Source organism: Biomphalaria glabrata, chromosome 1 (genome assembly GCF_947242115.1).
Source record: "Biomphalaria glabrata chromosome 1, xgBioGlab47.1, whole genome shotgun sequence".
NCBI lineage: Eukaryota > Metazoa > Mollusca > Gastropoda > Planorbidae > Biomphalaria > Biomphalaria glabrata.
In genome coordinates, this window is record NC_074711.1 from 3,477,447 (window position 1) to 3,490,385 (window position 12,939).

General features: G+C 34.4%; 1 protein-coding gene across 2 annotated transcripts in view; it reads left to right on the forward strand.

Annotated features, from left to right (window-relative positions):
- Positions 1-1,909: 1,909 nt before the first annotated feature.
- LOC106079489 (serine/threonine-protein kinase ATR-like) overlaps positions 1,910-12,939 on the forward strand; it is a 41,180-nt gene continuing 30,150 nt past the window's right edge. For both annotated transcript variants that reach the window (XM_056009290.1, XM_056009335.1), the window contains exons 1-16: positions 1,910-1,957; positions 3,556-3,672; positions 3,806-3,903; positions 5,062-5,223; positions 5,418-5,588; positions 5,667-5,785; positions 6,045-6,130; positions 6,223-6,337; positions 6,498-6,631; positions 6,743-7,043; positions 7,293-7,396; positions 8,577-8,670; positions 9,553-9,647; positions 11,451-11,614; positions 11,766-11,833; positions 12,398-12,479. In XM_056009290.1, the coding sequence (XP_055865265.1) occupies positions 3,608-3,672; positions 3,806-3,903; positions 5,062-5,223; positions 5,418-5,588; positions 5,667-5,785; positions 6,045-6,130; positions 6,223-6,337; positions 6,498-6,631; positions 6,743-7,043; positions 7,293-7,396; positions 8,577-8,670; positions 9,553-9,647; positions 11,451-11,614; positions 11,766-11,833; positions 12,398-12,479 (1,858 nt within the window). In that variant the 5' untranslated portion in view covers positions 1,910-1,957; positions 3,556-3,607. The remainder of the gene's footprint in view (positions 1,958-3,555; positions 3,673-3,805; positions 3,904-5,061; positions 5,224-5,417; positions 5,589-5,666; positions 5,786-6,044; positions 6,131-6,222; positions 6,338-6,497; positions 6,632-6,742; positions 7,044-7,292; positions 7,397-8,576; positions 8,671-9,552; positions 9,648-11,450; positions 11,615-11,765; positions 11,834-12,397; positions 12,480-12,939) is intronic.

The window sequence follows — 12,939 nt, forward strand, 5'->3', positions numbered from 1 at the left end:
CGAGTAGCGAACCAGGCCCTTGCGGGACTCCCTGGGTGAACTTTTTTTTTTTAATCTTACTCGGGGTAGGGATGGAACAAGCAGCCTCCACCCCAGTCCAAAAAGTCCGCCACGCCGTTCCACAAAGGGGGCCGTCATCAGTGACCGGATTAGCTGGAATGGCGGTTCCAGCACGGAACAGTGGCGGTTACAGTATAGGAATATGAGGCAATCTCCCCATAGTTAGCGCTGTTCTCGGCCATTTATAGCGAGTGGGGCCCAGGAACGCGGACGGTGCGCTGTGTACGTGGTACGGCCCCTCATGGCCAGTCATTATGGCCGTCACTGCTGGGAGCCCTCAGACAGGCCTAGTTGTTGGATAAAAGCCTTTCTAACAATCAACGGGATATGGCGCCAATTCCCTACTTTGCATATGGAACGAGGAATGTGCCTTTTTCTTTAAATTGTGTCTCTCTGAGTATTTTATTAAATTTTGTATTTGAAGATTATGGTTCAGTGTTTTATGTATAATTGCTACTTTACTTTTGAGTCAGCCCCAAGGATCACCGTAAACGGACAGCCCCTTAATGTGGTAGACCACTTCACGTATCTAGGTAGTATAGTGTCAAATGACGCCTTACTTTCAAGGGAAGTTGATAACCGTCTGGCCAGGGCCAGAATAGCGCTTTGGACGCCTTCAGGCGAAAGTTTGACGGAACAGATCGCTCCGCCTGCCTACAAAAATCAGTGTCTACCAGGCGGTGGTTCTCTCAACCCTTCTGTATGGCTCTGAGACATGGACACTATACAGGAGACATCTAAGACTTCCTGAGCGCTTCCAGCAAAGATGCTTGCGCTCCATCATGGACATACGGTGGCAAGACCGCACTACAAACAGCGATGTCCTTGCGAACGCCGGTATGGACAGTATAAAGGGACTTCTTTTGGTCCGATAGGCAGGGCACGTATCCCGTATGGGAGACGAGCGTATGCCAAAGGCAGTCTTTTTTGGTGAGCTAAAAGGTGGTCGACGTAACAGAGGCGCCCCACGGAAACTCTTCAAAGACCAGCTTAGGCGCCAACTTGCCTTAGCTGACATAGAAGAGAGCATCTGGTTGCATGCGGCCTCAGAACGAGACAGCTGGAGGTCACTCACGAAGGCCGCGGATACACATTGAGACCAAAAGAAAATCTGCTGCCGAGGACAAACGCAGACGGCGAAAAGAAAATCTAAATCGACCGCCTGCGGACGATGGTTATGCTTGCCCTGGGTGTGGCAAAATATATAAGTCACAGCTGGGACTGCGCAGCCACGGAAATACTGCATTCCTCACTAATTTTCGGACTCGAAGACTAGCCTTATTATTATTATTTGAGTCTTCTATCCTGAAGGCTTTCTAAATTTAGTGATTTTACTAAAGGTGTTCCGTGTTACTCTATTATAGTCAAATGTGAATTTGAGCGAAATATAGTAAAAAAAAATAGTGATTTAAATCTCTGATGCATATGAGGTTCATTGATAGATCAGAGCGTTCCCCAGATAGGAATCCATTATTCCTTAGATTCAAGGTGAGACAGAAAACACCCTTATCGCGACAGACTTCATAAAATACGGCCACCTAAATTTACTACGTACAACTTGAAGCTCAACTTTTATAGTAGATGAACACTTGAGCTAATCAAAGTCCGTTACTTTATGATACAGCATCCGCCACTGAAACATTAGGCCTACAACCTGGAGTAGAAATTATTGGACGCCTACATGATCTATTATATAGCTATATGGCGTAGTTTGGGTTTTTGGGTTTTATAAACAGTTCATTCTGGGTAGATTTAGAGATAAAAACTTTGGTTGCAGTACTTAAAAAAATAAAGATCTAGTCTAGTGAGTCTGCTAGATAAACTTCTATAGTGATAGACCAATAGTCAGTACTATTAGTATTAGTAGACTGTATCTGAGTTAGCTCTACCTCTAGAGGCTAGAGGGTATATAAATATAGATTTTATGTATAGATCTATAGTTGTAGTCTATAACTTACTGACTAGGCTTATTAGATCTAGATATATACATGATAGTTACAATAACATTGAATAACATAGACATAGAGTGATAGACCTTCATTTCATCCCTACTCAGAGTCAATACTGTGAATACTCACTCATACAATACTATTAGTACTATTACAATACAATAGTAACAATACTCATAGGTCATAGTCATAGTCACACTCATAATATCTAATGTCTAATATGATACACTGATAGTGATACACTACAATACAGTACAGTACACTGATAATTCTATTAATTGATAACACATACACTTACACTGATTTAGACATGTCACATTCGTAGAATCTATACTACTATAGTCATAGGCTACTCTACTCATACTTAATCATACAGTTACAGTGACACTAGTCAGGGCCTAGTCAGCTTAGTGCCATTCCGATGATATCAGCAAAAAAAACAAATAAAAAATCCGAAAACCAATGACTTGGCAGAGTGTTTAACATCATCATCATAGACATGCGTGACTAGATTGATACATGATGATGAACAATTTAAATTTAAACACTGTACTTGTTACAATTATTATTAAATATTATAATCAATTAATTTATAATCATTATTTTCACAACTTTTAAAATATTAATATAGAATAATATTAAAAACACAAATCAACCTAGTACTCAGACAAATAGTTGAATTTGAATAGTTCATCATTCATGCTATTATATAATTTATAGATCTAGTCTATTTATACTTTATAGATAATTCCATAAAAGTACATTTTTATCCCATTATCATTTATGATGTATAATAATCTTGGATGAATTCATATATAATAATATATAGATCTACATATATAGGATCTATATACAACAAGATCTAAATAATGTAATACTCATTATAAATATGTTGGTGGTTACCAGACGTAGGGCAAAAGTAGAACATTATGTCCTCCTCCAGCGGCACTAGCCTACTAAAGTATGAAAATGTCTGGCTTTCACTCTACTATTTACTACAATTGCATATTATATTATCATGCATATTATCAATTGATCTATTTTAGCCTAATTATCAAGTGGTTAAAATACATATATATACGACAAAAAGTTGACTTTTTTTTTTATTAACTCCTTCATGAACATTTGTTCAAAACACAATTTTTTACTTAAAGTTCATGAAGATCTGTGGCCTAATTCTGTAGTCTGGAGCGCTGTTTGGTTTTTGTCATAAGACTGATGAGGCACTGTGGCTGAGTGGTAAAGTGATTGGCTTCCGAACTGGGGTTGCAGGTTCAATTCCTGGTAAAGACTGGGATTTTTTAATTTTAGGATCTTTAGGGCACTTCTTATTCCACCCAACTCTAATGGGTACTTGACATTAATTGTGTAAATGTGGTTGGAGGTTAACCACGGGCCACAGAAACAGATAATGTTTACATCATCTGCCATATAGATCGCAAGATCTTAAAGGGGAATTCTTAAATCTGTCATAATACTGACCCCAAGTGTGACCACTGTTACCCTCTTAGATTTGTTTCTTTTTATTATCAATTTTTCTAATTAGAACACAAGCTGACACATATTTCTGATACAGCTGAATTAAAGTAATTGAAAACATGTCTCATGAAACTAAAAGTAAAGTCAGTAAAGTGGAGCAGCCAACAATAGAGTTTATAGAAAGGTATTTGTTTATTGATTGTACAAATAGCATTGACTTGACTTGTAGTTTCAGAATTGAAGATTATTACATTTGATTTATTTCTTTTGTTTTCAAATATGGTTAGTAGTAATAAGTGTTTTAATGCTACATTAAGGTGGAAAACGGCTGACGGGGTGAAAGATTACAGCACACAGAGCTACAGACGTACCATTGCAGATTTAGTAGATAATTATCTCACAGATTTAGATGAAGGTAATTAACAAATTTTTTCACAAGTTTACTTTTTGTTGTTTAGCTGTTTGGTAAATAAGTAAAGTGCTTAGCAATTCTATTTATCTATGGTATATAATTTAAGATACTTTGCTTTACAGGTTGGAGAGATTTAAATAAAAGAGGTCTGAAAAAAGCAGCTGATTAAGTTATCAGGGTGAAATATCACCTTCATCTTCACTTATCCCTTAGTCTGGTGAACCGTTGGGTCGCCACAAATGATCAATCAACTTTCTTTATTCCTCTCTTGAATCTCTTTCAATGACAGTTCTGTCCATTCTTTTGTGTTGTCTTCCCATCACTTTCTCTGCCTCTTCTTCTTTTTCTTGGTATTGTTCTTGATAAAAGGTCCTTGCCATCCTTGAGAACCTTGTGATATGGCCATTACATTTTAGTTAGTGTTTTTTGACAGTGGTTATCAGGTCATCATGGGCCCAGCACACTCTTTTCTTTCTTCAGCTTAATGTTTACTTTCTCCAGAACATTCTTTTCTTCCATCAGCTCAATGTTTACTTCTACCACATTTTTTTTCCTCCATTGCTACACCATAACTTTTAATAAATACATTTTGTTTACTATTAGACTATTGGCCTTTCACTTTAAATGTGCATTGTATTAATTATGATAATCTATCTCACTGAGAGAAACCTTTTTGTCTGTTGACTCCTAAATGGTGAAGGGACTATGATTCATCTCATTGAAATGAGATGAATATCTGGGCATTAACTAAGGTTGGAATGATGTTGCCCACATAGCAGTTCTTCCCTTCACACAGCTGATCTATCGAAACGCATGGCAGTGCAGACACAGTTTGGGGTCAACAATGTTCTGCCATGGTTTAGCACTTTTTGCTGCAAACTACTAAAGGGTCACTGGCTCCTGATTTTTGCTCAGAGTTGACTTCCTAAAGCCTTTCCCAAGAATGAGTATAGCTGCATGGCAGCAGAGGTTTGAATTAGAGTTTTCCTTCTCCTATGTGGGAAGCCAGTTATGGCTTACGAGCTCCTCTGTCTGAAGCTTATCAGACCTTTTTTGTAAGCAAATACCATTAATATAAAATTGGTTAAAACAAAATTAAATCATTCTGAAATTTTTACTGTTGTTAAAACCCTGTTGTTAACAAAAATATTTTGTATTTAGTGGCAGAAACACTTTTAGCCAGTGATGAAGCTAGTGGCAGTTTGAGGTTTCTCACAATGTGCTGTGAGTTTTTGTCCGAAAATGTAAATATATTCATACAGACCAGCCCAGAATCTACTCACAAGTCAAATCAACCTTTAGAGGAGGAAATTCAGTCTTATGGTAAAATATTTATAGGACAATTCTATTTCCAATATAGCCATATGTTTTCTGTGTATTCACATATTATATTACTTTAAAAAATGCTAATTATAGCACACATTTTACTGTAATAGTGAGAAAGTGAACCTTATCTTATATTTGTACAAATTTTGGTTTTAAAACTGATCCTCATTAAATGAATTTTATTTCAACAGCTTTTTGCTTTTGGTTCTTTCGCTGTTTGCTACGTCTGCTCAGCCGGCCTGATTGCAGAAAGGCTCATTCGGTCCTGATCAAGCTTATTATTCTGATTCTCCATCACACTCGACTGAGAAGCAAGCACTTATTCAAGCAGCATCTGTTAGAATTCATAAGGATGCCAGCAGGTAGATCTAAATAGTCGTCAGTTTTGTCATGAACTAAAAAGAAAAAAATAAATTCCTAACATTTTGTAATTATTACAGTATTGATTGATGTCAGTGATCAGTTAAACTCTGGAGTAAATCAAGTTCCTGTTTCATGTTTTGAATATGATCTTTTGCTGGCTAGAAAAAGCTTGAAGGACACTGATTGTGAATTTCAGGTACTTGTGAGTCAAAGCAGCTCTTTGCATGAATTATTTCCCTTTAGACACAAATTTTGAAAATAAACAATAAATAGAACTTGTTTTTTTTTTAGTCAGTTGTAATAAAATTTAATTGATCAGTCATTTTAACTTAAAAGTATGTTAAATGAAATACTTATTCACTTTTCATTTTGTTCTTTATAATTCCATTAGTTAACATATCATTTAATAGTGTTTATGAAATATATGTGAACATTTGACTTCAAATTCAATCAAGGATGAAAATTTGTGTGAGAAAGTAGGCCAAATAGATCTGCTGCTGTGTCAAGCTGACCACTGTGAAATGCTTCAAACTAATCTTGTGTAAGTACTAATATGAACAAATAACGATAGAATAGCCTGTATTGTAGATTTTGTTCAATGGTAAATGTATTGACAGCTCAATGCCTTTTCAGATTAATTCATCAGCAACTGCTGCATGACTTGTGTTTACTGGAAATGCCTTACTGTGATCTGTTGTGGAAGTGTTTATGTTGGAACTTGCATAATGGAGATGTTGAGCTGAAGATTGTAAATGGAATATGCTGCTTTTTAAAAAAAGAAATATTACATTATGATAAACATTTTGTTTATTTTTAAGAGTATTTTATTAACCATGAAATCATTAAGATAAAGTTTTGTTTGAAGTGTAACTCCTTAGGCTATAATAATTTATTTTTCTTTATTTCAGGTGTCACTAAATCTTGTGTCTGCTTTGATAGGTCACAGGAGTTTCCCCCCTTTGTTGCACACTGATTACTTGGTGGCATGCCTAGTTCACATGTGGGAGTTACTGGCTCTAAAAGATGTGCCACTTAACCAAAGGTTTTATTATGTTCTTGTTTAAGCATACATTTTTATTTTGCTAACATTTATATAAAATAGGTACCCCATTGTTTTACATTGGTTGCCAATTTTTTTTTTTTTTAAAAACAGCATGAAACAAGAACTTGAAACATCTAGTATTCATCTGACATTGACATTAATAGCTCAAGAAAGGGCTTGCGATTATCCAATACTGCCACCAACACTCTACCGCCAACTGTGTAATATAACCCCTGTCAAAAGCTTACCTAATTTAATCCTGCTGGAATCCAAGAAGACCCTTATTAGCCTGTATATCTACGCCCTTAGGGATCTGTCCAGTTCTGACTTGACTTCACTGCTGGTAAAACCAGTGCTGGAACAATTGGTAATGGACACAGTGAACTTGGTTGGATGTGATGGCAGTGTTGATGTAAGGAAGTTTTCATTTGAATAGTTGAATACACTATGGAACTTAACCTCTGACTATCTACTTAGGAAGATTCTACTTTACTTAGAAAAGCAATATCAGCACAGTATCCATGTCTTTTTTTTTTTCATTTTCCATGTAATTTAATTAGAGCATCTTATAAAATGTTTGAAAACAATTATTGTTTTTCACAAGACATTAATCTGACTAGTTATGTCATTTTTCTCTTATGATTTCATGTTATGTTTTCAGTATGTTGTACCACTGCTGGTGCACATCACTATTGTAGACTGTCAGGCCACTTTTAGTTTTCTTTCTGCTGTTGACACAGTTTCAGAATACAACCCCAAGAAAAGGTAATTGTGTAGCAACTTCCTAAAATTTACTTTTGAATTTTAATCTTATATTGCTGAAGATTTATTGAAACTTTTAACTGTACTTATAATTATACTTTATGGACATTAATTATCAGTTTTTCTTTGGTACTTACAATGATTGATTATATCCTTTTAAAGATCCATATTTTTGAGAAACAGCTTTTTTTTTTTAACTTACAAAGAAAGACAATTTTTTACTGATATTACTAGGTATTTGTTTTCTATAATATTAACTATATAGGTTTATAAGAGCAAAATACACAATAAAATGTCTAGCTTTGGGTCTGCTTTTACAATTTCTCCATTTACTATTTTATTTTCATGTTGTTGACCATCAACTTCTTATCTTATCTTATATAATACAGACGTTACTTCAAAAAAGAATGCATATTAACCAATGACTTAAATTCTGCCAAGTCACTGGTTTTCCTGGCTAGCTCAGGCAACCCATTCCATGCTCTAATAGCACTAGGGAAGAAGGAGTATTTGTACAAATTTGTCCTAGCATATGGGACGAGGAATGTGCCTTTATCTTTGTGTCTTTCAGAGTATTTTATTAAACTAGTCCTATGGAAGTAACCCAATATACAAATTTAAGTTTGTAAATGTTCTTTATTATAAGAACCACCCACATATATGAAGATTCCAGAGATTTGTAGTAATGGGTTTGAATATCAAGTGTTCCTAGCCATTTACAATGAGTTTTGTTTTCTTCAAACTTCACTGTGTCTATTTCTCTTCATCAGGTTTTAAGTTTTTTTCTTTTTTTTTTTTTAATTTGTTGTTGAAGAAGTAGATAAACCATAGACTATATTAAAATCTGTACTTTGTTTATTGTTTATTGCAGTTCTTTAAAGTAATTTGAAGCGTTTCTAAAATCATTCATTTGGTTTCATCTTATCTTGTTTAACATAGAGCTGAAGTCTTCATGTTATTTGAGTCTTGAATACATGAATGCTATCTTTTTAAATTAGTTTGTGAATGTGATATATTGATAATTGTTATAATTTGATATGGTAGTTCTGTGACATAATTAAAAGTAACAACAGAATGTTAGTTAATCAGTCAGTCTGTTTTGCACTATACTTTGATTCTCCTAATTTTTCAGTCTCATCCTATCCTGCTAAATAATTATTTTGTTGCCATTTGAACATTCTAGAAGATATTCTCATCAAATTCTCTCAAAATCACCATCATTAAGACCTTTAAGTTTTCTACTGAGTAGACAGAAGGATGTTTCTACTTGTCAAGAGGTATTGCTTAGTTTCTTCATCTCTGTAGTTTCAATATTAGAAGTGACATCATACAAATCTATAATTAACTTTTTAAGATTCTCAAAATAAAAGCTTATATTTTATTGCTTTGAGAGTCAACCCTGAGAAAAAATCAGGAGTTAGTGACCCTTAGGCAGCCCGTAGTACAAAGTGCGACGCTCAAACAAACTCTGCAATGCTCCTTATCCGAAACTATTGAGGTGAGCAGCCAATCATTTCAAGCTCCTATAGGCCTCGCAATTCAGATGAGGAGGCACAAAAAAATACTGAACAAAGCCCTCATCTCCTTTAAATGATGGAAGTGGTTGTTAATTGAATTATGGTGGATGAACCCAGAGCATCATAGATAGGATTTGAATGTGCTAGAGTTGTGGGGCATTTTGTGCACTCTTTGTTTACTGACATTTACTTAAAGCAGAGACATGTGGTAAGTATTGGGGGTTTAGTTTACCATTTAAAAAATCTTAAGGTTTTCAGGTATCCAAAGTTCTCATTGCCTACCCGTTTCATTATTATTGAAAAAAAGTACAGCAACTTGAATTTGTATATTCACAAGTTTATCTAGTTCCTGGAGCTAATAAAATGAATACACCACAGTAAACCTACTATACAAATTGTGAAGTGATTGATAGATTTTAAGATAGGAGTACAAGCTCTAACTAAACTCCACTTTAACATACATGAACAATGACCTAAGTGATAACAATCTGTTCTGAAAATGTTTTGGTTAAGAAAACTTTTAGTAAAAGTATAAAAGAAGTCAGCATATACTTTTGAGAATCTTTTAAAGTTTATTTCAGTTGTTGCTCATCTTGAAAATGTCAGTGCCCCAGTTGATAGAATTTGTTGTTTTTGTCACAGTCACCGTCATGTGAAGAGCTGGAGTGTCTCCATGTCATTATTGAAGTGGCGGCCACAAGTTTAGCTCATTACAAAAGAAAGAAGATCAAGGACAGGTCAGAGGAGCTGCTTGCTTTTAACAAAATAAATCTCATTTAATAATTAACCCAATAGCTCCTATTTCTGGTTCAAAAAACCCCCTTCAAAGTCCTAAGCAAGGAGGGATAACTCCGTATTTTAAAAATCCTAAAAAATATGTATTTTGAAAAAATAATCAAATTGAAGATCTAATACATATAAACAAACAAATAACTTTAAAAAATAGAACTATATGTCTAGTTTAAAAAAATATATAAGTTTAATACCTCTAGAATATAAAAAACTTCAAAAATATACTCATTTTCCCACGTGGGGGCTTATACACTGGGCCTGTTCGTTTGAAAAATTATTTAAAAAATAAAAACCTTCCTGATTTTATTAAAAATAGAATCGGTAATCTCCAAAATTATTTGTTATCACGCTTGCAACGAGACTAGAAGAAATCTTCTTTTTAAAAAGTTTAAAGCAAGTATATTGAATAGGGGGTTTTAGAAACGTTCTACAACGGTTTAGGACAAAAACGGGAAAACATTTCCAACCGCAGAAGGAGCTAATGGGTTAATTCTGACATTTAATTACTAGATCATAGTTCCTTAGTGTAAAAATAATAAATAGAATAGACATTTGTGTTTGAACATTAAAGATGAGCTGTGCTGTATTATACACAAATAAGTGAACCATTCAGTGACCACATACTTCGACACATCAGACAGTACCAATTACTCAGGGGAATTTTCATTTCCTTTTTTTATGGTAGTTTTTTTTGGTCTCAAATGTATGCATCTTTGTGATAGTTGTCTGTCTCTTGTGCAAACCATTTGCTGCCAGTTCTTCACTATGCCAGTAAGAGTAAACTAACACTTGAGCTGGTCTTTAAAGTGGAGCCCAGAAAGAACTTGGAGCACTGTGTACATTTAAACTCATGAAAAAAGATTGCCTATGTCAGACAGTCATCTCCCTTAAGTGATTACATGAACAATAAGCTTAGCTTCTAGACTTTCCACATTGGTTTTTGACAGAACATCACTATTTATTGTTTAATCTTGGCATCCTATGTTCATACTAGAGACACGTCATGTTTGTTGGAATAATTGTAGTAGTTTTAAATGCTAGACATATAAAATCAAAGCGTCTGAGCTAAATGATCATAAAGATAACCGTCTGGTAGACATCATTATGTTGTAACCCCGCTCCCGCGTTACACTAATGGTGCGCATCTGAGCACTACTGAACATGACTAGTGAAAGACAGATTGAGACAGGAAGAAGGAATGTTGTGAGCCGGCTAAAAGTCATGGGAGTCTAAACAGTCTGGTGCTGAGTGCTGTCCTGTGTGATACTAGGAAACTGTGTGGGAGACCTGGAGCGACACTGGGAAGTGTGTCGGTGGTCTGTTCTGTGTTCTGGTATGAAGTAGGACTCTTAGAACTTAGACATATTACTCCCTGTGACTTTATAGCAGAAGTCCAAGTCTAACTAGTAACTATTACTATTTGATGATTCTTATACTAGTTATACTAAATAAATACATCATTTACTCTTGTCAACCTGTCTTTTGTTGAGTGCCTGCCTTAGAGAGTTACAACAATTATATACAATCTGCATGTAAATAAGATGATGTTGAAGAATCGAACTGTCTAAAAAAAAAACACATTTCTGGACAAATATTTTACACATACTACTCACACCTATGTTAATCCTTGTGTCTAAATCATTAAATTTCTTTCTATGGTGTATCTATCTACACATATATAGTGTTAGGAACATTTTGATTACTCTGTAAGGAAATTTAACCATCTACTCAAAATGTTTTTCTGACAGATTTCTTAGTCAGTATATATTCCCTGAAAATGTTCTCACTATTTCTCTGGACACTTGGTCTCGTTTTTTGCATTCTGTTGGCATGCTACAAAGTGATCTGACGTCATTCTCCAAGACTTACATAAGAATACTGGAATCCATAGGATCTATACTTCTGATTCATGGTAAGTTAAAACATCTTAACTAATTAATATTTGAACAAATTCATTAGACAAGCAACTAAAAAAAAATTGATTGTTGCAATATTGTCATGCTGCATGTATGTCATAGATTTATTTATTTCTCCTCTTGCTTACCATAATTTTCTAATTTCAGATACCATCCAGATCTCTGTTCAGCAGCTTCATCATCTTGCTTGGATTGTCTCCCTTCCATGGATGGCTGTAAAACTTTTTTACTCCAATACCAATTGTCATTATTTAGTACTAACAGAATAACTTTCACTTTAATTTTCAGTGTTATTTTCTTTTTTTTTTCTCTCGTTTTTTTTTTTGTTTTTTTTTTTAATGAAAAGAAAAAAAAAATAAAGTAAATTTAACTTGGGGTTTGGTGGCTGAAAGGTAAAGCCCTTATCTTCTAAACTGAGGCGGTCAGAAGTTTTAATCCTGGTGAAGACTGGGATTATAAACTTTGAATTTTTTAGGGTGGCCCTGACTCCACCAAATTGTAATGGGTACCTGACGTAAGTTGGAAAAAGTAAAGGCAGTTGGTCATTGTGATGGCCATATAATACCCTCATTAACTATTGACTTAAAAACAGCTGAACTGACATCACCCTAAGGACTGCAAGTGGAAACTTTTTTCTTAGTTCTTTTTTTTTTTTAAATGCTTCTTTTATTAAGTGCTTATAATTATTTGAAAGTTTCAATTTTTAGTTTAATTATTAATTGCATTTTTGTATCTTATTTTGTTCTCTTTATGGATGTTTTTGTTTGCTTTTACTCAAGAATGAAGTTTCCTGGAAAGACTTGAAACCAAACAATCCGAAAGATGTGGCCAAAATTGCAGGAACTTTGGTGGATGCATTAGGTTTGTTCTAGTTTATCATAATTTTTTGTGTGAATAGGTTGTGAAAATTGCTATTTAGGTTTATGTACTACAGATCAACCTGACTTTTTTTTAGTAAAGCAGATATAGTATATAAATACTTGAAAAATGCATTAAAAAAATGTTATGGAGTGTCTGTGTGTGTTTTTGTAGTGAGTTAGATTTTGTTTAAAATATTATAAATTATTATTATTAGGTTTTTATCTTATGTTGAATCTGTGAATATTGTAAAAAAAAAGTTATATTGAGTTTTCGGTTCACAAGAGAAGTTTGTTCAAGTTATTTAAAGTTTATTTATTTGAAAATATGTCTTCATTGGTTTAGTTGTACTATGTTAAAGCTTCTGCACGGTGTTGATTCTTGACAATATGTCTAGTGTAGATCTGACTGGAAGTAACGCTGAACTCAACTACTTCAGTAACACCGGCGAAAGGCCGAAACA